We start from the raw sequence: 24,194 nt of genomic DNA, 5'->3' as shown, positions 1-24,194 counted from the left end.
TGCTTCACAACTAGTGTGGGCTGCCCACACCCACAAGTTAAAGATGGGCCATCTCTTTGGAGCAGCAACTTTGCTAAATGATTCTTCTGGGGAAAAAAGTATAAATTTGATGTTAATTTTTTCTGAGTATTAAAATAAACCTGGGTACGTTAAAGAGTAGTTTGAAAAATTAGCATGGATTTTAAGATCAAAAGAGATTCCAGAGAAAGTCAGTTGCTGCATCAGCTCCATCCCAAGCCTGGTGCCTCCTTTCTGCTCTGCTTCGTGCACCACTTCAGTGGGCGAGACTGAGCATCCGGTCTAAGGTTGTAGGGATTACTTTCCAGGTGGAAAAAAAATCTTTCTTTCCCTTGCCCTGGACCATGAGTCCTTGGCCAAGAAAGCACTATGAGAAAGGAAATCGAGAAGATCTTTTTATATGTCGTCCTCATTTCACCAAATGTTTCTGGAGTTCGTACTACGTACCAGGCATGGTGAGAGGTGTTCTCGTGAACATTCATGTAATCTTGGCAACCATGCTGTGAGATCCTTGAACAGATATTACATAAGCTGGGAACTACTGAGGCCAACCACAAGAGCCTCTTCTCATTGCTGTGATTTAAGACATGCAGTGCACTGTGCTCTGCCAGAGGCCTGGTGACTGTACAGGTCAATCCCGTCCCCCTGGCCACAGTGATTACATGACAGAGCTTCCAATCCACCGCTGAAAATCCTGAATGTGGCTAGAACCCTCACTCCTCAACACCCACGTCCTATTAGATTTCTAAGCACAGATGATAACTCAGGCAAACAGATTCCTGCTTTATGAGAAGCCTTTAAGGAGAATGATTAAAATGATGCCTTCATGTATTCAGATTTCTACCTTTTGCCTATAGTCACCACAAAGAGCAGTTAACGATGAAAATAATTACCCTAAAATATCAACAATTCTCTCAGCACAGAAAAATATAAATCAAATTGTTTAGATTAACAATTCAGTGTTATCATTTGTTAATACGAGAAATGAAATGTTTTCTCTGTTAAAAACATCACAGATGAAAGACCCAATTTGCAGGGTATTCTGTGAGAACCACAAATTATCTTTCACATCCACTACAGCTCATGAGGGGTAATTTGCAAACGCCTCATAGATTATTTTCAGCTGTTTATTGCTGCTGTCATATTTATAAATTCCCCTATAAAAATGCCCTTCCATCAAAGAGTCATAGAGCCTTACTGAAGGAATACTGTGAACAAATATCACGTTTAGTGTTGATTGTTTCTGAGAAAATCATGTAAAATATAGTTTCTTCATTATATTTAGCGGAACAGTATCACTATTTTTGCTTTGCCAGAGATCACAAATTCACAATAGCAGGACCCAACAGACATGAGGCATATAAAGAGGGTGTAGGAGGAATTTCTGCCACAGAGATCGTGGAGAAAGACCTAGTGTCAAATCTATACCTGGAAAGCTTTTAAAATTAAGGCAAAAATCCTTGACCCTGGGGGAACAATCTTGTGCTTCAGATGACCATATGCCCACAGACAACTGGGTATTTTATTTTTTTCTTACAAAAATGGAAGACTGAAAAGTGAATCACAGGATTTCCTCCTGAAGGTTCATGAAAATCAAATATCATTACTCAAGTTAACCAAGTTACCCCAGAAATATCACACTCGTCTTAGATCCAAAATATCAAAGGAAGTGGCTCAATTTCTAAAATGATCTATCCATAGCACCCATTATCATAATTATACAACTGTTAGAAACCTATAACTTTCTATCACAGATCAGGAAATAACTGTTTTCACTTGGGTCAAACCCACCAGTGTATCCATTGCTAAATGCTATTAGACAGAAACCTACCAGGCAAATGATATTCCAACCTCACATGGCATCACTGGGGTGTGGTTTATATGCACAACTTCAGGGAACTATCCTGTTTTCCCTTGTGATGAAAATGTTTTATTTATTTATTTTTTTATGCTCAAAATGCAATAAAATCTCAAAGAAACCTCCCTCCCATTGGGAGAAGCAGCTTTGTAATCCCTCACTTTCTTTTCAGATTCTTGACTGGAGTATCCACACCTACTTTTCACTCCAATGACACTGAGTATTCATTTGGATGGATAGGATGTGACCCAGTTTCAAAGACTCATCAAGAAGAGCCAGAAAAAAGAAAAAGGATTGGGAGTTGGGAAGGTCCTTGGAGAGCATTTAGTCTAGGTCTGGCAAATTTCAGAATAGCTGTGACCAGCCTCCCTACCTGTTTCAGACATTGCTAATAGATCATGGCAAACTTATCTACTGAGGCAGCTGGCCTCAGAATCCTTTTTAATCTGTTTTCTAGGTACCTACTCCTGATCAACTGGAGTCGACTTATGAGACTAAACCTATTTCTACCCTCATATAGTTCCATATTCTTATTTTACAAATAGGAATTGGAAGCATGGAAAAGGAAAGGAATTATCCCAAAGTCGCACAGATAATTAATTGCAGTTTGCAGGAGCATGGGGTTAGAATGTATAATACAACCCAACCCCTGTCATTCTTCATTCATTCTGGTGAACCACAATATGAAGACTATGGAATTATTATATTAATTATTTGGAAAAGAACAATTATAATACCACCATCAACATTTATTGAACACCCAGTTTTGTGCCAGTTGTTTTCAGTGTAGTATTTTCATTTTCCTCTAAGTCTCAAATTAACCAAAAATGTGAGCATTTTACTGCCACATGACAGATGAAGATACATAATCATTGGGTTTGGGTCACTTGTTCAAGGTCATATCATTAATTAGTGGAGTAGGGGCTTCGCTGGTGGCGCAGCGGTTGAGAATCTGACTGACAATGCAAGGGACACGGGTTCGAGCCCTGGTCTGGGAAGATCCCACATGCCGTGGAGCAACTAGGCCCGTGAGCCACAACTACTGAGCCTGCGCGTCTGGAGCCTGTGCTCCGCAACAAGAGAGGCCGCGATAGTGAGAGGCCCGCGCATCGCGATGAAGAGTGGTCCCCGCTTGCCGCAACTACAGAAAGCCCTCGCACAGAAACGAAGACCCAACACAGCCAAAAATAAAAAATACAAAAAAAAAAAATTAATTAGTGGAGTAGGAATTTGAATGAAGGATACATGGGTTTCTTCTTATGCTTCTATCTACTTTTTAGTATATTCAATATTATCCATAATAAATGTTTAAAAAAAAAGAATGACTCCAAAGTTTTTAGACTGAATAACCAGATAACTAGAATGACTTAAGTGTGGAATCGATTGCATTTGATGGGCCTATTTGAGAGGCAGGGACACTGAGTAGTCAAGGGAGAGTCAAGGGAGAGAGGTCTGGCTTGGGAATCACCAGCTCACGAATGATGTTTAAAGCCTTGAGAGTGGACAGGAACCCTGGGGCCCTCTGACATGTACAATCAGGAGATGAACAAAATCAGCAAAGGAGGCCTAGGAGGGTGGTCAGTGAGGTAGGCAAAGAATCAAGTAAAGAGGTTTGCAAGGAGAATGTGATCAGCTTGGTCACGTGCTGCTCACAGACCAAGAAAAATGAACATCTGAAGTTCAATTTTGGATTTGGTAATGTAGGAGCTACAGGTAACCTTGATGAGAAATGATTCACTGTGGATGAAACCTGGCTGGAGTGGGCTCCGGAAAGCATGAAAGAGAGGAAGTGAGACGAGCATAAAAAATGAGGAATAACACAAATAAAATAATTTGATAACAAAAATAATTTTGGCTTAAAAAACCTGACTATATCAGCAAAAATCTGGAAGTTGATAGACGAAGGCTAGTGAAGTAAAAGCATATAAAATGCCCATGCACTATGTTTTCACTCTGAACTTTCTTTTTATGTTTTAAGACAATTGTACACTCCAGTCTGCCTGAGCCTGGTCACATATAATTTGGCCTTGAAGTAGGAATGACATTCAGACACTGATCTTGACCTCGTGCAGATCTTTTCACCCAGAATAGAACGTGGGAGCTCTTGGTGAGTGCAAACTGTGTGAGGCCATGGGAATCAAGAGCCTTTGATCAGCACTGTCCCTTTCCCACCACAGACTGGCAAAAGCATTTTCCATGAGCAAGAGTCCACTGACTGACTGTCAAAGCATTTATGCTGCAGCCTCTGGTCATGCCCTCTCTTCCCAGGGAGGGGAAATGTACGTCAGATATTTATCCTCTCTGGCCCTTCACTTAGCCTGAGTCATATATATTCTAATCTTCACCGAGATCAAAATCCCACTAAGGTCACTAGGAGATTTGCCTGGATAAGGGTGGCTAAATAAATCCCCAAATCTCTCATGAGCCATGTTGGGGGAAAAAAAGTATCCCAGAAACTGTTTTCCACCAAAGTATGTGAGGGCATTTCCAATGTTCTAACAAGCATTATGCTGATTACACTGTTCAGAGGTTTATAAACTAGAGCGAAGATTAAGTAAATCACTCTCTTGACTGACAGTGAGAGCATATATTTTAGAAAGCTCAGGATCTTTGATTGGAATTTCTCTGTAACCACATATATAAAAACATTAGGCACAATGATGGATACCTTCTGATACAGGAAGCTCTGTCTTTAATATCTACTTACACAGCCTCTGATTTAAATATTCCCTTCATTTTCATAAGATAAGAAGATGGTGAAATAAGTGAGTGAAAAAATTAGCATTTTAGGTGTTTTTTTAAAAAATGGACTGTGACATATTTTTATCTAAAGCAGGAGTTGGCAAACGTTTTCTGTAAAGAGTCAGGCAGTAAATATTTTTGGCTTTTTAGTCCATGTGCTCTCTATCCAACATTATTTACAAAAACAGCTGGTAGATATCTGACAAGGTACTTGTATCCAGCTTATATAAAGAACTTATATCTCAACAATAAAAAGACAAATAACCTAATTATAGGCAAAAGATCTGAATAGACATTTCCTCAATGAAGATATGCAAGTAGCTGACAAGCACATGAGAAGATGCTCAGTGTGGTTAGTTATTAGGGAAATACAAATCACTTCACGCTTACTAGGATGGCTAAAATAAAAAAGATAGACAATAGTAAGCATTGGTAAGGATGTGGAAAAATTGGAAGCCTCATATGTTGCTGGTGGGATTATAAAAAGGTGCTGCCACTTTGGAAAACAGCTTGTCTGTTCTACAAACTATCAAACCTAGAGTTACCATATGACCCAACAATTCTATTCCAATTTCTACCCAGGAGAAATTAAGACATATATCTGCACAAAAACTTGTACATGAATGTTCATATCAGCATTATTAATAATAGTTAAAAAGTGGGAACAACCCAAACGTCCATTAACTGAAAAATGGATAAATAGGATGCTATACATACATACAATGGGATATCATTTGGCAGTTTAAAAAGCCAGAGTAGTGACTTCCCTCGTGGTCCAGTGGTTAAGACCGCCCTTCTAATGCAGGGAGTGCGGGTTCGATCCCTGGTCAGAGATCCCACATGCTGCCCTCATGGCCAAATAAATAAATAAAATAGAATTTTAAAAAAAGCTAGAGGACTGATCCTTGCTACAACATGGATGAATCTTGAAAACATTAAGCTCAGTGAAAGAAGCGAATCACAAAAGGCCACATGTTGTATGATTCCATTTATCTGCAATGTCCAGAATAGGCAAATCCACAGAGACAGAAAGTAGATTAGTGGGTTTCCTGGGGCTGGAGAGGGGAGTGGGATATCAAGAATGAAGGAGTGTGCGTGTGTGTGTGTGTGTGTGTGTGTGTGTGTGTGTGTGTATGGGGGGTTTTGGGGGGGATGTGACATTGTTCGAAAATTACATTGTAGAGATTGTTGCACAACCTGCAAAATACCAAAACCCAATAAACTGTACACTTGAAATGGTGAATTTAATAGTATGTGAAATATATCTCAATAAAACTCTAAAAGAAGGACACAGGTAGCATCCTAGATTTGCTCCTATGGGCTACAGTTTGTCAACCTCTGTTCTAAGGAATAGCTACATGAAAGTGTGAGCTTCAAGGTTTTACTATGAAACATTTCAAGATACTATAATGACATTCCCTATGCAAGTTTTTCACAGGGGATGGCACATGGCAATAAGCACTGACTAATGAGAGGTGGTGGGTGTAACATAAATCATTCTTACCAATGGTAACAGCTGCAATAATAATTTAGCAGCTAACCATTACTGAGCACTCAACTATAAGCATTCACCAAGCACTTTATTTATATGAATTCATTTATTTCTCTCAAAAGGAACCAGAGGGGTCCCCCCAAAGTCAGACTGAATCTGGGTGCAAGACATACTCCATTATTGGTTAATTCTTCTCCTTTTCTGTGGTGATGAAACAAATCTCTGCCTTTAAAAACTAGGCTCTTAGAAATCCAACCAAAGCACCAATCAACCTTGTTTTACAAATGTGAAAACTCAATCCCAGAGCAAGAGGGGAGAAATGGCCCTCACTCCTAAATCCTTGGCTTACATTAGGGTTAATGTCCAAATCCTACTATGACCTCAAAGAGGAGTCTTGCCGATACAGAACTCGAAAACCGGGTATAAGGACCTGTAACTCCAAAATTCTGCGGCTGATTTTGGGGTGGAGAATGTGTTGGGGCTTTTGATAAGGTTTATAAAAGGACAGTGGCTCATGGGAGTGAGTGTCCTGGAGAGTTAGCACAGAGGATCCAGTTTCTCAAAACTCTGGGCTATTTTTATTTCTGGAGCAATGATCCTCGGCGTGCTCTGTCACTGGCTACCGCAGTATGCAGAGCAGCTGTTCTACGTGGCCAACCCTAACTCAGATTCTGTTGCAGACTTGAAATACAGCATAATTGGTAGCTATGTCACTAATCCATTTCTATGAAGTTTGCTGTTGTCATTCCTACCGGCCCTGACCTCCTTTTGTCCCTTCACTGCACCCACCAGTCAACTTAAAAAAGCAAATGTCAAATATCTAAAAAGCCCCACCTCATAGCTGACATTTAGAGCAAAGACTTGCCTTGGGTTCCGCACCTCCCCCTGGGGCATCTGCCCATCTGCCCATCAGTTGTGCGTTTAGATCCTAGTAAATACCACCCAAACCTGAGAAACTCATTTGGGTCTCACAGAACCCATCTAGACACAACATGTATGGGGGATCTCATTCAAGATTCCTGGAATCTTGTTCCCTCTGCCTGGAATGCTCTTCCCACAGATCTTTGCATAATGGCTGTATCTCATCATTCTGGTCTCTGCTCATGTCACCTTCTCAGGGAGGCCTTCACTGAGCCCCCATCCTCCCCCAATCTGGAGAAGCATTGCCTCTGTCACATGCAAGTATGAACATGAGTGTTCTTCCCTGCCTTTGCTACTCCCAACCACACTTCATTTTCTACAGAGCATTAGCCACTGCCGGAAATTCCCCCTCCCGCCCGCCCTCCCTCCCTTCTGCCTTTCTTCCTCCCATTCGTGCCACACTTGTCTGTTGTCTGTACCTCCCACACAAGTGGAGGCTCCCCTCCACTGGCAGCAACTTAGTCGGAATGGGTCTTCACTGGGCAGCTGCCACCCCAGCCTCAGGGCGGGGATGCCAACAGCGCCCTCTCACTGTATGAATCATCATCCCCTGACTCGCCCCAAAATGCCCTCTGGGATGCTTGTTCTCAGTTGTATCCTCAGCATTAGGTACGTAGTCGATGCTAGATATATATATATTCATTGAATTATTTAATTAAAAGATGAAGAAATGAAACATCTTTTTGTAAATGAGCCTATAAGGGAAAACACTGAATTTGAAAGCACCAAGAATTGAAGTCTGTCTGTCAGTTTAATCCAGCATTTCTCAGCCTCACCTCCACTGACATTTTGGACTGGACAATCCTTTGTCGTTGGGGGGCTGTCCTGTGCCTTGTAGGGTGTTTGGCAGCATCCCTGGCCTCTACCCACTGGTTGCCAGTAGCTCCCCTCCTAACCAGTCGTGACAATCAAAAATGTTTCCAGATGTTGTCAAATGTCTCCTGGGGGTCAAAACTGCTCCTGGTTGAGAACAACTAATCAGTAAGTATTAATTTCTGCTATGATAAAACATTCCTTTTGCTCAGATCTACAAACTAGAAGTTTATCCATGTAGACTTGACACATAATTCCTAAATACTAGTTAACTCATATACACCAAATATATGAAATCCCACCAAAGGAATGTTGATAAGCTGAATATTTGCCTATAACATTTTGGCAACATTATTTACCCAATTCTAAGGAAAGCTGAATATTAAATAGTACACTCAGTTTAAACAGCACGTACCTGACAATAGCTAATGGTCATTGATGTTAAGCAATCTCTTTCTTAATCATCTGGTTAAAATGAGATCCTTTGTCCTAATATCAAGCATCCCCCTTCATTACACTGCCCAGAATTATGCAAATGAGACCATTTAACCCACATTTTCCAATTTCCCCCAGTGAATGAATCTAATGTGGTGTGTGTTCCTTGCAAAGGAATAGACCGTCAGATCGGAGGCCCCCCAAATTTACTAGTAATCATTAAATTTTATACTTAAAACAGGTGAATTTTTGGTATGTAAATCATATCTCAATAAATCTGTTAAAAATATTAATTTCTATAACCAATGCCTCTAATGCCTATAATCTCTGTTGCTGATCAGATTAGCTATTCTAAGCATCAGGTTAGATGCTTGGACCTCAGAAAAGACATCTGCTGATGCAGGGACAACTACTGGGCTAACAGTTGCCATTAGGAATGGACACTAAACAGTTTTTCTACTCCTTAAAATATCCATATTGGTCTGTATCATTTTGCTATGGTGTGGATTGCAGTTTTAGCTGCTGAGTGACTCTCTTAGAGTTTTGGTCAAGTACTGTGTTCCTATTGTTTGGTCAGTAAACTGTGCAAGTGTATGTACCTACGGAGAGCAAGTAAAAATGAAACCCATCTTTCTCAAGTCACTTAGTCAGTATTTTGACATATTTACCACATCAGCCCTCACACTTGGCACTAGGAATAAAAAGGTAATTGGGATGGTCCTTGCCTCTGGAGAGTTTACAATTTATTCAAGAAATGAAACTAGAACATCTTAGAATAGATTTTAGATTTTGATATGCTAAAATTTACATTTTAAAGCAAATGCAAATAATTCAGAATTTATTACCTAGTACTTAAAAAATTCAGAAATATGAACTTCTTATCAAAAATTGAGATTAAGTATTTTGTATTTGTCAGAGCGAGAGTCTAGAAGGAGAATACAGAAGTTCAGACAAACACCCCAAGGAGGGGAAGAAATTCCCTGAATGTTTATACCTTCCAACTTGGCTCAATTCCTCCCCTCAATGCATTTCTTTTCTTCTCCAGGTCATTTCCACCCTAGCATGATGGAAACAGTGTCTATGACTCTTGTTCTACTGGGCCTGGTCTCTCCATTGAGAGTGGAGTGGAGAATTAACACCATGATCTAGGTAATTTATGGAACTCAAGTCAATAACAACTAAGTAAGGGCAAATAGGTTTCTGCAAGTTCAATTCAGTTTATAGAATCCTCACTGAGGGTCCACTATGTTCCAGGGACTCCATTGGGGTAATGCTGTGAAGGACAGAAGATGAAAATTACGAAGTCTTTGACCTCTAGGAGCTTCTAGATGACTGTTCAGCTTTTCAATTCACTTGTCCTGGGTAGACATAGCTTTAAAAATAGCTGCTATTTTAAAGTTCTCTGGTGGGGAGGGACAGGGGGCTGTGGGAGGAACTGTCAATTACAGGGCCCAGTTATTATTCACTTGTATCTAGAGTGCTGGCAAAAGCACGAGGTCAGGAAATATTTATTGAATAAATGAGTGAATGAATGCATAGGTATACTGCCAACTTAAAGATAAAAATGGGCCACCTCAAATCCTAGCAATTTTATACTTCCGCATATCCAGATATTTTCTTGTTTGTTTTCTCATTTTATCCCCAAGTCAACCCAGAGTAAGGTGCGGGAAATAATAATCCCAACCCTATTTTAGATAGAACTTCAGGGACCCAAGGCCACACATTTAGCAAGTTATAGAGTAAGTGACAAACCTACGTGGACCTTACAGTCCCAGGCTTGCATCTCCAATAACAAAAGAAAAATGGATTAGGGGCCTGACACACACAGCAGGTTCCAGGGCTCTGGAGAGACTTGGTGGGCCAAAGAGAAAGTCATACCACTTCTTCCTTTGCAGTGGGAAAGCAATTAAGCAAATTTAGCATGCTAGTGGCAGCTGGAGAGTTGGCAAGTTCCTCAAGAGAAGGACTGTAAGCAATGTCATAGGCCAAGAAGATGGATGGGGCCCATTTATGCACAGAGGCTGACGTACAAATGGAATCCGGCCCAGTCTGACTGACTGCCCTTTCTTCAAAGATGTCATTGACAGATGATTATCTAAATGTTTTTGTTTGGAAAAAAAAAAAAGAGAAAGAAGAGAATAACACACACACACACACACACACACACACACACACACACATACACACACAGATACACACACAAAACCAAAACAAGAAACTCTTTCTATCCCAAACAGACATATGTAGCCAATGAACATGAGAACACCAGATCAGATCTGGGAGCAGTGCAGGCTTTTCAAAGTAGTCCTTGATAATAAACTGCAAAATTGTACACCTTTCCCTTCAGATAAATTTCAATTTAACACAAGGATTTCATTGAAACCCCAAATTACTGCCAGTTGGCTGTATCCCATCTGCTGTTGGAAATACACTGGTGGGGGACAAGCCTGCTCACCTATTCATCTTCACCTGCCAAAACAAGGTTTCTTCCCCAATTAAAACGGGCTTTTAAATTTTAGAGTAGTAAACAATGTCTACTTAATTTGCGGAGAATACACAGAAGAAAGTGACCAAACCTAATTACCCAGTGACATGATGGGTGAGTCAGAGTCAATGAAATTTGGGGGAAGTGCTGAAGAGGACCCTCTGCTTTTGGAGACATAAAGGACCTTTTGAAGTCATTGCCTTCACGGTGCTGCATCCATGTCAGCCTTCAAGATCAAAATTGAGCAATTCTGTTTTGTCTTATGTCTATAAGACCCAGTTTAAAAAAGAAGATTAATAATCACCAGATTTAAAAGGTAAGGACTAAATACAGTTCCTTGGATAACCTTGTTTCTTTGTCTTGCTCTGTAATTATCTTCTGAAAATGGGCACCAGTTGACACATATTGAGTCGTAGTAAACAGGAATATGTCTCTTCCACCCACTCAGGGTGGGCCAGCCATGTCTCATGACTTGCCTGTGGTCTCTGGCCAACTGTATAACTCAACAGTAGGCAAGCACGCCATTTGGAAAAGTCATGGTCTTCTCCACACTGGATACACAGTGCCCAGGCTGAGTCCATGTTTTGCCCATACTCAGCCAAATAGACATTTATGAAATATAAGCCATTTGGAAACATTTGAGCACACAGTTTGTAAACTTGGACAGATGTGGCTGGGATGGGCACAGTGATCTTAGGGCCAAAACAGAGCATCCTTCATGATGACTTAATGAGAAATTCAAGGAAAAGGTTTTAGAAAGAAATTTCAAACAGACAGACAGATAGTTTGGTTCAGACCATGTCGTTATCAGCTGTTGCATGTGGCCCCAACTCCAGGGAGATAACATGCCTCCAGAACTAGCTGGCTGGCTCAGCCTGGAGGTGAGTAAGGCTGACCTTTAAGCAAAAATAAATCTTGCTGAGTTAAATGATCCTGTCTCCTATTTTCCTCAAGGAACATGAGACAGTAAGAACAGCAGCCCTGAATTTTCACAGTCCTTATCTCCTGGCTGATTAGTTATAGGTCTGCATAGTTCAAGATGAGCTTACAGGCCGGATACATAAGACTGTCTTCCTTGCTATACCCAATAACCCAGGAATAACCAGGGCACAACTGTCCCCAAATCTTTCAATCCCTGCTAATCTATGAGAATACAATTATGATGTATAGGCTATGTCAGAAATAAAGTGGGGGGGGAAAGGAATATTTCCTAGCCAAAGAACAACCACTTCAAACATGTCTGATCCATCTGAATTCCTTCCCACAAATATTCACAGTGTGTGGAGCCACCGCAGAAGCTGATGTTCAAAACCACCCTACGGTACAACTTACTGAGAGAGGCTACTGAAAACAAAATGACTCCCTTTGGTAAATCTAGCCAATATCAGGATGACACTTGGAGTGTCTCACCTATCCGTCAACCAAAGGCTCCAACAATTATTTATCAGAAATAGACAATGTGCCAGACACGCTCTTAGGCTCCATTTTCTCAGCAGCTGTCCTCAAAAGAGGGCTTGTGGCAGTTTCTGGTCCTTTAGGCCAAATACCACCAATGAAAGCCGCCAGCCAGCCACAAAAATCTACTGACACTCGTGAGAGTGAGAGAGATGGGAAAAGCCAGAGACAGGGTTTCTTTGACAATTCAAGACTCAATCATAAAATGTTTTGGCTTTCTCCTGGTCCCAAACCCAGCACCTGTAGATACATCTAACTCTAGTCACTCAGGGGGATTAGGGCGATGAAAATCTCACGCTCTCCAGAGAAGTGCACATTTCAGCTTGTATTTTGCCTAAAACAAACCCACAATTTCCTTGTATGGCCCCTGTTATCCTAATGACATAGAAGTGGAAGATCTGGAGCTTACTTTAAGTGTTCATGGCACCTACTGTCAAGAAATGATCTTCTGCACATACCAACAATTTCTTACTGGCTCAGAGTTTAAGAATAAAATCCTGGGAAATATTTCAGCTTTCACATCAAATTCAACCAGCTGTCAGAGCCCTCGATTGGAGGAGATGATGCTAAGATGAAGAGGAAGTAGTTTTTAACGTTTTTTACCTTTCAAAGCCAAGTTTCTGATACGTGGAAGTAGTTGACAAATGATGAATGGACACCATGCTTACTTTATATTCATTGATTGAAAACCATCATTTACCTGCCACCACGGGAGACTTCCGTTCATCCAGGAGCTGGATGGAGGTACTTGCTGTCACCACATTGCTTTTGTTGACTGTTCCTGTAAGAAGAAACAAAACAAAACACAATGACAAAATGAAGATAGTCATAGAGCTTATGTTAAGAGAGTGATGGTATTGGTTTGCAGTCACCAGTTCTGCAGACTGTGCTGGGGCTTGCTTCCCAGAACTCGGAGCTGGTCGGCCCTGTTAGGCGATAGGTGCTGGGTGGGCGGTCCTCTCAGCTGAAGGAATCACTGCACCGAGTTATGACCACCCCCAATGGGGAATGTCCAGCCGCTTCACATCAAAATTATTAACCACCATGGAGGGACCACATTTTAAAAAATTTGTGGTTACTAATATCAGTGTTTACTTGTGTCAGTTTTCATATTTATATTGCCTTTCTAAATATAGCCATGGAGAGCTGCTTGAGATAAAGTTTTGAAATTATTTTACAGTGAGTTGAGAACTTTAGCTCTGATTTGTTGGTTAAAACTTTACTGATCTATAAAATTCTAATTTCAAGCCAGGTTTTTCTGAACAAAACCATTCTAAACAGGGATAGAGCTGGAATGCAATCCTTACCCCAAACTCTTATTAATGTGATAACAATATGGTATTAGTATAAAGAGATTTTTAATTACTAACAATGTTTCTAATACTCATGAATTAAAAGATGCTGAGCACAAATTCCTAATGCCCGTAGTTAATAATTGTTAGTCCAGTGCCTGCCTTTTAAAAGGTTCAATGAATGTCAGCTGAATGGAATCCAATTGAATTTAGAATCAGGGAGAAGGCAGATCTGAATCTGAATACACTTATGACCAAAGCAATTAAGAATTCTCTGGCCCGAGTCTAAGCTGTAATAAAAACCGGCTTCTTTTCCAGTGTGTACAGGTATTCAACACACAGGAGAAAAAAACGAGGGAGAGCTCCACCACAACACCTGCATGTGGTGATCTTTAACATTTTCTCCAAATCTAAAGGGGCCACGAAATCTCCTAAGATATTATGTCATCCATAACTTTACCATGAACAAGGTAAATTCCTTTTTTATTATGCGATTTCATTGAAAGTTCAGTAAAAAACCCCACCTGCCAAAAACCAATTAGACAACAACCTTAATTAATCAGAATTTTTTTCCAGACATAATTCTTTGTAGGAAAAATGGTGAATAATAACAAAGCAAACTGACACGAGGAGCCATCTCACACACACACAGACACACACACACACATACAGCACTTCTGGGAGATGCTCTCATTACCCATAGCTCCTCCTCTCTGTCCAGTTTTGGGAAAAAGCCCTTCTGGATAACCTGATGGCTCCTGTCCAGATCTAGCAAGCTAAGTTCTATTTTTTTCTTTAGAAGACTACAAAAAAGAAAGTATCATGAGACTGCACGACAAAAGAAGACATTATTATTGACAGGTTTGCAGTAGAATCAGAAAGTCCACTGTCTCTTAGTTGATATTTTCAGCAATGAAATGTGATACAGATAAACATATAAAGAAAGAGCCTTAGTACCTGGAAATTTATATTTGAGAACACATGTATGTGCATGGCCGTGGGTAAACACAGGCCTGTCACCACAGGAGCACAGACTCCAAGAATCTTGGTCCTTAAAGGAACCTAATTGATAATCCCCTCTAAAACCCCACCTAGGGCGGGAATTTCTACAATAACACTTGGCCTTTCCTTGAATATCTTCATTAATGAGGGACCCTCTTCCTAAGGAGTCCATTTAAATAATTATTAGACAACTCTTGTCAACATTTCTTCCACAAATTTTGAAAGCCTTATTTCTAAAGATGTTTTCATTCACGGAAATGAGCAAGTGCCAAAACTCAGGGAGGGGCTTTGACACTAAGCGTTAGAGAGTCTCCATTAGGGTTGACTTGGGAATGCTTGCAAGAGATTAATACAAAAGGCCCTAATATAAAACATAAGTATATACTGAACTGTCCAGAGCAATCCAAGTTTATAGAACTATGTCTTATTCATCTCTGAAGTTTCTACAATGCACGGTAAAGAGCCTTACACAGAATGAGCACCAAAAATATCAGATGCATGAGACAAGAAAAAGCCAAGGGCAATTGAAAAGATTTTCCAGTTTGTCTTGCTTCTAAAACTGGTTGAAATAAGGTAATGTTCAGTTCTTTTTTGGAGGGAGGTGACCTTAGTTTTTTTGGTAATATCGTAAAACCTTAAGACTGGAAGAATCATTGGCTACGTGCCTCTCGTTGGTCACTGCAGCTCCCTGTCAGGAGAGCACGAGGCTATACAAAATCTTAGTCCTTACTCTTGCGTGTTGATTTAAATCAGTTCTGATGGGGAATTGTGGGCCTCCAGAGTGATCTGACTTGCTGAAGGTTCTGGCAAAGGATGTTATGGCTGCATGAATTTTCTCTAAGTAGGGCCATGATCACATTTTAGATAAACAAAAATCTATTAAGAAGTTTGTATTCAAATTCCACATGGTACAAAATAACAGTCCTGCTTCCTGACATGCTTTTTACACAATCTGGGTAAGTTAAAGCTTCCTTTTATTTGGAGCAGCAGCACTTATGGAACCGGTCGCTGGTTCAGAGCTAGGCCAATATTCAACATTGGCTCTCAAGACTGAATTTGGCTCCCTTAGCATCCAGGCTGCTCCCTCCTCCTCTGCATGCAATGCCCAGGCCAGCAGGACCAAAGGGACAGAGCCAGCCTCCAACAAGGGCACCCACCTGTGCTGAATGGGATCGAATAGACAAAGCTCCCTGGAATCTGCTCAGCGGCTCTTCGGTACCAGAGAGGGAAATGGTCTGCATTAAAGATGTTCTCCTTGTCTCCAGCTTTCAGGAAGTCCCTTGAAATAGAAAAGAAGAAGAAGAGCATGGCACCACTCAGCAAGGAAAAGCCAGACACGAGTGCATGCCAGCAGCTTTTGTTGGGTAAAAACAGTGTTGGCTTTTAGAACCCCAACCTGCTTTTCTCAGTACAGAGAGGACCTGTGTAACATTGTGCAGCCCAGATTACTCAGAAATATCTTGTAGAGTCCTGGCAGTCAGACTCCAGTGGGTGAAATGATTTTTCCTAGGATATCTAGTGAACTAATAGTCTTAGTATCTGAAGCAAGCAAAGCCTCCAGAAATCACACCAGAAGACCAAAGGTAGTCAGAAAGCTTTGTCTTGCCTTAAAATCCAAACACATAGATACATATCCTTGAGAGGATCAACATCTTAGGTAGAGCTCTCTCTTCTTATAAAAAGGGTAAAGGAGGTAAAATGGGTCCACATGGGGATCTTTGCTTCTTTCCTTCCCTCCCTACCCTCCAGCCAAACAGGACTGTTCTTACTTCTGGATACTAGGGGCTGTTGTGGTGTTGGGTGAGACAGGTCTAGGTTTTAGGCAGAGCTGAATGATCTTGGGTGAGTTACTTCGGTTAGTTACTGAGTCTCTGAGCCCCATTTGTTCACCTACAAAGTGGGAATAATAATATTACACTTACCACGATACTATCAGAATAACATAACACCATGTGTGAAGGGGCTAAGTAAACTGAAAGTGGCTCACACAAACATACGGGATTCTTAAAGCCCAAGAGTTTCTTTCATTCTCTATGGTTTAAATGGAAGCTGTGAAGTGGTAATTTCTTAGACTTAGGACTGTCTTAGGACTGACTTAGGACTTAGGGGGAGTGCAGTAACCATACAGTGGAGGCTGACATCACAGGTTGCTATATGTGTGCTACTACACGGGCTCCAAAAGGCCACACTGAAAGCACAGGATATATTAATATTGGGGATGGTGGCAGGTTACAGAGGCCATGAACTATAATGGATCTAATTCCAAAAGCAGGTGGTGGGGACAGGAGATAGAACCTCAGTGTAGGAGCCTGATGATAGTATAGCTCTAGGATGGGAACTTTATATTATCCAGACCTATCACCAATACTTTGAACTCTTCCTTGTATGCTCTCTTTAAAAAAAAACATAGAAATTCTAAAACCTTTCTAGCCCTGGCTAATAGAGTGCATCCCAATAGTTGGGTATCAACAAATATCATTTGATTGGAGTGGGTAGGCAGGTATAAGACCCTAAGACAATGGAAGTCAAGGTGCCTCTACATGAATCAATGATAGGATTTTCCTAAAGACAAGAATTGTTTCATCCAACCAGATAACCAATGAGTATTCACTTTGAGTCACAATAATGTCACAAGGAATAGAACTCATAGTTGTAGATATTTTTAGCTTCCCAAAGCAGTTTCACATCCGAAGGTTTTCTGATCCTCACAGTAAACCAGGGAGATCATTAACCCATTTTTCAGATGTAACAAGTGAGGTGAACCAGGTACACATCCCAGCAGTCCTGAGTGTGGTCCTGCCATATTTCAAATCCATCACAATCACCTGTATATCAGACTAGCAAGGTGTTATGTTTTGTTGCTGTTAGTACTTTTCTTGTTTGTTTGTCTTAATCTCAAAACATACAACAGTTATTCTCTCTGAGCATTAGAAAGTCTATTCCTGTGTCTCCCTTTGCCTCTCTGGGTCCTAAAAGGAGAAGGCGATGTGTATCTCAACACTTGTAGTCCTTCCTAGGAACTTGCCTTCTGTTAAAGTAATTGTTTGGGGGTACAGGGGTAAAGAGGACTTGAAACGAATCAAGTCACAACTATAGTCAACTTCATAAATGACAAATTTGAGAAGCTGAGGAAGAAAGAGTCCTCAGATGGGAATTAAAAGCCAGTTCATAAAACATCCAAAAATCTATGGATCTGCCACTTACCAGACCTGGTCTTAAAAGATCATATGGTGGGTGTCCGGGCCTCATCTAAGAGACACAAGAGCACAGCTAAGCTGGGCTTAATGGGACAGGAGTGTTTCCTCATTGGGCTCCTGATGGGCCAAGCCCTCTCAAATTGGTGGCCACCCTGTGCCTTGGTTATTCCCACCTCCCCCCCCACCAGGGACCCTGAAGGTCAGGATTTGTGAGGTTCCATGGTAACCTCTGGAATCACAAACACACACTTTGCAAACTCTCTGAATCTCAGGCTCCATTCATCCCTGGCCTAATAATGTCTCTTACTTCAGAGAAAAGAAATTGAGAAAACATATTAATGGGCTCAGGAAAGACTTCCCAGGCTCACACCAGCTCTGGTCAAACACCAATTTGAAGAATTAAGACCCTGTGGCTCTCTGAAGACAGACACAGGGGCCGAGCAGTGGTTTAAAAGGGCATCTGAGGGCTTCCCTGGTGGCGCAGTGGTTAAGAGTCCACCTGCCAATGCAGGGGACATGGGCTCAAGCCCTGGTCCGGGAGGATCCCACATGCCGTGGAGCAACTAAGCCCATGCACCACAACTACTGAGACTGCGCTCTACAGCCCGCGAGCCACAACTACTGAGCCCGTGTGCCACAATTACTGAAGCCCGTGCACCTAGAGCCTGTGCTCCACAACAAGAGAAGCCACTGCAATAAGCCTGCACACTGCAATGAAGAGTAGCCCCCGCTCGCCGCAACTAGAGAAAAGCTCGCATGCAGCAACAAAGATCCAACGCAGCCAAAAAATAAATAAATAAATAAATAAATAAATAAATAATTTAAAAAGGCATCTGGGTACTGAACCTGGTGACACTCTGCCCACTGTCCATCTGGGTCTCTTTAGAAGAACAAGGAAACATTGTCAAACCCGAGAGCCACCAGAATGCCTGCTCCCGAGTGTGGGGCGCTACAGGCCCTCAGGCTCCGAGCTGAGGCACAGAGATTTACTAAAACGTACACAAACAAATAAACACCAGACTTGAAACACTGCTTCTCGGGACAGGCAGGAATTCCTCAGCAGACCTGCGGGACAGCTGAAGGTCCTCTGGTCATTTGTCAGGAGGTGAGTGAGTCCTCCCACTGGCTGCTCCCTTACCAGCCACACCATCTCCAGAGCTGAGCGAAATGACTCACCAGGGCAGGAGAGGACTCCAGGACAGTGGACAGAAGCCAACAAGCGTGAAAAACACAGAGTCGTGGAAGGGCCAACAATGGGCAGGTGAACACACACACTGCGGCCCCCGAGGTAGAACGGAGAGGAAAAATGTCAACAGGCCTGGGGTGGCCTGAATTTTGTTTCTACTGCTGGTGGAATCAATAAATGGTAGAAGCTTCCCTTTCAATGTCCCACTTCAGGAGCTCCCTACTTACTGATTGGTGAGCTGCTCGGCCCCAACAAACAGGTTGATTCTTGAGAGGCCCGTGCGAGTGCCGAGGAAGGCCACCTCCACACCCTTGTCAGAATTCCTGAAACAGAGCAGAAGGAATCAGGGGGGTTCTGCCAGACAGTAAGCAGATAATGGCTTCTGCATTTTAAGACTCATGGAATGTTTTACGAAATAACAGTCTTGAAGCCTGAAATTTTGGGAGAAATGATAGAAACATACGCACACATGCACACACAGGATGCAAACTCTTTATTCCTTACAAAAGTTTTCGTGGTAATTCTTGCCAGAAAAAGTAAGAAGTCCATGACCAAAAAAGCAGCATGAGGAAATAAATGCATCCCGAACGCTAAATAAACACACCTTTATCTCAAGGTTCTGGGTGCAAGTTCAGAAAGAGCAGGCCAACTTTAAGGAGAGGAAAAAAAGCCTTAGAGCTAGCTTTTTGCACTGATGCTACCAAGTCTCTTCTTGGTTCTGAGACCGTTAGTGGAATCTGCCATTAGCGAAAAGAAGCAACTGAGTCACTGACTCAAGTCTGTAGTATCCCACAGCCTGGAAGTGTTTAGCACTTGAATTCTACACCATTCTGGGGGCACCAACTGGTAACTTCTACTAAAGAATAGGCCTTATCCTCACCACCAACGCCAGAGGGATGAGTAAAGAAATGACTTCTGTAAATAGCCCTACAGGATGCCACACATAGGAACTCTAAGGACAGCCTTAGCAAAGAAAACTCATTTGAAAATTCACCAAAGATTTTACTCCAACATTCAAGGCAAATTTTATATGTTTGAACATGTTCTTCAGGGTTTTCTCAGTGGATACTTCTTCAAAAAAACAGCAAATGGTCTTTCTCCACAAATATACAATTTTATTCTACAAAAAAATATGAAGAGAATACTGATTCCTGAGTTTGCTTCCCTGCCCTAGATGCTAGTAGCAATTTGATTCAAAGCTTCATCCATGTCGTCTTCAGTATAAGATAATTTAGTTACTTGATCTCTGATGGTTGTCAAAGTGGTCAATACTACCTTTAAGTATTTAAGGGATGAATCAAAACAAACATTATGCATTTGTTTCTGCTTGTAGCCTACACCAAATTGGAAAGCCAGGCTGCCCAATCAGTTACAGATGTGGACTACAAAGCAAGCTACCATTTTGGAAATCTTTAGCATCTGTTAGGGGTGAACCAGCAATCTTTCCAGAGGATTTTGTGTTTCATGAGAACCTAAAAGAAACATTTCCACTAGAGAATGCAATCACAGGAAAGGCTTTGACTCTTTCCAAACCTCCCAGGGAATAAGATCCATGCAGGTAAGCAGTCCAAGGATACCCCCAAATATAATGAGAGTGGTTATATCTTTGGGAGTCCAGACTCATGTGTTAAACTACCTACCTTACATCTATGCTTAGGAGTCATTTTAACTATAAAATGTCTAGAAAAGAATTCTGGCCATGTCCAGTCCCAAACCTGCTCTTCCTTCATTGTCTCCTGTCCTAGGAAATGGCACCACTATCTACCCAGGTATTGATGTCATTAACCTGAGAATGATCCTTGACAGCTCAGCCTCCCTCCCCTCACACCATGAACCCATCACCAAGTCCTGGGGGTCTTACTTCCAAAGCATGCCACAAGTACATCCCTTCTCTCTGTGCCCACTGCCACTGCCTTGGTCCAAGTGGCAAATCCCTTGAACTGCTGTAGGAGCCTTTACTATTTTTCTTACCCCCATTACATTCTATTATCCACATAGCAGTAGAAGGGTCTTTTTTTAAAATGCAAATCTGATCATCTCCTTCTTAAAATCTTAAAATGTCGTTCCTAAAATTCTTCAATGATTTTTCAGTATCCTGAGTATAAAAGCCAAAATCCGTAATCTGATTCCCAAGGTCCTGAACCACCAGGCCCTACTGTACCCTTGTCTCTTGACATCTTCCAGCCTACCCTCTACATTTCAGTTCTGTTGGCCTTCTTTAAATTCCTCAACCATGTCAAATACTCTCTCACCTCAGGGCCTTTGCACATACTGTTCCAATTCCCCGGAATGCTCCCAGGGAACCCTTGAACTAGTTCCTGCTCAGAAAAGCCTTTCCTGTCTTCTATCTCCACTCTAGTTCTTGTTACTGTCTACATGTCTAATTTTCCTTCATAGTTATCACAATTCTTAATCATATAGCACACTATATATCACAGGTACCATGATGGTGAGGACTGTGTTTGATTGAGTTACCTCGATTTCACCAATACCTAGCCCAGTGCCTGGAACATAACAGACGTGCAGTCAATATCTGATGAATGAATGAATGAAAATGAGAACAGAATGAATAATAGACCTGATATAGGAAAATATACAAAAGGGAAGATAAAAAAAGGAAAGGAACTAATAAAGAATAAAAAAGGAGAGAGAACTGAATAATGTATGACATGAAGGTATAAGGAAAAAGGAATAATTTTTTTTCTTATTTTTAATTGTTAACAGCCTACTTAAAATAGTAAAATACTAGTATTAATATTAAAAATAAGCTGCTGAAGCAGTTCTCACCCTAGTCTTTGACAACAACTACCGTTGCCTGCCCTCCTCCCCCTACATCCTCCACTTCAGAAATAAAACTGCAGGGTTATATCTGACACCCTAATGAGATAGAGCTCTCACTTCCCTGTCCTCCTTGCAACCTAGCCTGGCCCAGATCCCAAGTTCCCTCTAGACGGTGAAGGTGAGAGAGCCACGGCAGGGCAGGAAGCAAAATGCTCCTTCCGCCTCCCTCTCTCTCGGAAGTGTCACCCTACCTCAGCATACCAAATTTCATGTAATGTTAAAACTCAAACAAATTATATGTCAAACCCGGGAGCTTGCCATCCAAGCCAGAGCCGCTAATCTGCTCTAGCTCTTGTGGTTTGGAGCTTTGGGGAAAATTAAAGAACTTTAACACCAGCCTCCTAAAACAGTTTAGTTCTTTAAACCATAACCATATTTCGGACGGCTTGTGGGGAAATGGCCATGAAAGGGGGACACGTGCAACCACTTACTCAGATTTGTTGAGGGCAAGGCTGGTCCAATAGGCTTCAATGGGAGCACTCACCACAGCATCAAAAAGGACTTCTTGTATCAATTCTTTATCACCTGTTGGGAGGGATAGACTTGAGAAGATGGCTTTGGCTAGACCCCAAATTGTAGCCTGAGAAGTGCTCACTGGGCTCATTTTACAGTATCTACAGGCTACTTTCTCCTACGGTGTGTTCCTGCGTTAACCTCCCACCAGCTGAAAATATGAAACAGTTCTGACACCTGATATGCTGCAATACAAGGGCCCCCAAAGCATTTGGATGAGACGATAGTAAATTGAGAGTCTTGGGTGTCTCACGCTTCAGTTTTCTACTTTCCCTCCCCATCTAGTAGTTCATGCCATAGACCAGCACGCCAACTCTGGGATTCGGAGATCAGAAGGCAGCACTCCTCAGTTTGCTCTTTTCATCCCCATTTCTGTCCTCTATCAAAATTTGCAATTCTTCAGGGCCCTGATCTTGGTTGTAAGGGAAAGGGATATGATAGCGTAAGAACTTCTGGGACTCTTATTTTGTCATTCCTAAAAAAATCTAAGATTTTTTTTTTTTCATTTTATAGTAGGACATCTGTCCTTATCCAAATGAATTCTTGATAGAGCTCTGTGGAAGAGGCCAAGGAATCAGGAGGATATCATGAGTCTAGCAGAGGCGTCCTAAAGCCCTACAGCTTTATCACCTACAGCAGGCCAGTCATCACCTTAGATGGTGGCCAAGAAGACAGTGCAGCTTTGTTGTAAAAGCAAAAACTGGAAACAACTCACCATCAAAAAGGCAATGAATAAACTGAGATATAGTTACATAGTAGAATACTATATAGTAACTCAAATAAATGCATCAGAGCTAAATGATCAACACAAATATATCTAAAAAATATAATGTATAATGAGTGAAACACAAGTTGTAGAATAATATATATTATACCATATATATAAATCTTAATATACAAAGTAATGAAAATAATGGCACATACTGTATATGGATATATATACATATATCCATATATTAGCTACTGGAACTAATTTATGCTCGTTCAGGGACTGTTCTTGCACTCGGTGAGCATCAGGCCCGCTCTGCTCTCTCCCTGCCCCACTTTCCCTGCCCCCCTCACCAGATACTGGCCATTTCTGACTCGCTGAGCTCCCTCAGAGGGCACTCTGTAGGAGGAGGGGCAGCAGAATATACAGTGCAAGAAGCAACATGTCACAGTGGCAATCCCACACTGGACAGAACCAGGAGGCCTAGATTATGGCCTTGGATGAGACAAGTCCTGTTTCCAGCCCTTGTTTCTCTTTGTAAAATAAAAAAGCAGATATTGACAGTCCCCTCCCAGTTGAAACATTTTCATGTTACTCAGGTGCTTGACTAAATGGTTTGGTAAGGGGACAAATCCAATGTGAAGGGTTAAACTGGGATTGGGGATTCTGCATGACTCTTGGTAACCCACATTCCTTTTCCTGTTCCTACAGGAAGCAGACATTTGGCTGGATTTAATGTGACTGATCATCTCTGGCAAAGCAAAGCTTCCCATGAAAACTGAGGGGAAATATGGTCTTGAGTTCACACACACACCCCCCACCACCGTCTGACCGCCATAGGCACACACACATGCATCTGGAAGCACACTCACATTGGAGCAGAGGTTCTTTGCCTTTGAGGTAGAGCTTAATAGCTTCTAGTTGAGACAGATGACGGTGCTCTGGGTGTAGGTCAGTGTTGCAGTAGGACCTAGGAATGTGACATGGCCCAAAACAAGAACATGTACATATTTATGGCATCACTTTCCTTTGCCTTTGAACCAGGAGAACTGGGCAAGGGAGTACAGACAACTTGAAATCAAAGAGGGCGATAAACACCAATGCTGAGGAAGAATTGTTCCACTCTTACCATTCGTCTGCCAAGGACACATCAGGGTGTTCTAAGTCATGCAGGCCTGGAGGTCAAGGAGAAGGGAATCATGAGTAAGTACCATCTGTGTGGGGCACTGACCACC

At 41.7% G+C, this 24,194-nt stretch overlaps 1 protein-coding gene across 1 annotated transcript in view; it reads right to left on the bottom strand.

Annotated features, from left to right (window-relative positions):
* CACNA2D3 (calcium voltage-gated channel auxiliary subunit alpha2delta 3) overlaps positions 1-24,194 on the bottom strand; it is a 768,110-nt gene that overhangs the window by 134,481 nt on the left and 609,435 nt on the right. The window contains 6 exon segments of the mRNA XM_036869418.1: positions 12,920-13,000; positions 15,671-15,792; positions 19,124-19,219; positions 22,169-22,262; positions 23,832-23,929; positions 24,089-24,134. Of these exon segments, the coding sequence (XP_036725313.1) occupies positions 12,920-13,000; positions 15,671-15,792; positions 19,124-19,219; positions 22,169-22,262; positions 23,832-23,929; positions 24,089-24,134 (537 nt within the window).

The sequence above is a fragment of the Balaenoptera musculus genome, chromosome 11 (assembly GCF_009873245.2).
Source record: "Balaenoptera musculus isolate JJ_BM4_2016_0621 chromosome 11, mBalMus1.pri.v3, whole genome shotgun sequence".
NCBI lineage: Eukaryota > Metazoa > Chordata > Mammalia > Artiodactyla > Balaenopteridae > Balaenoptera > Balaenoptera musculus.
This window is presented reverse-complemented; position numbering and strand designations above follow the sequence as displayed.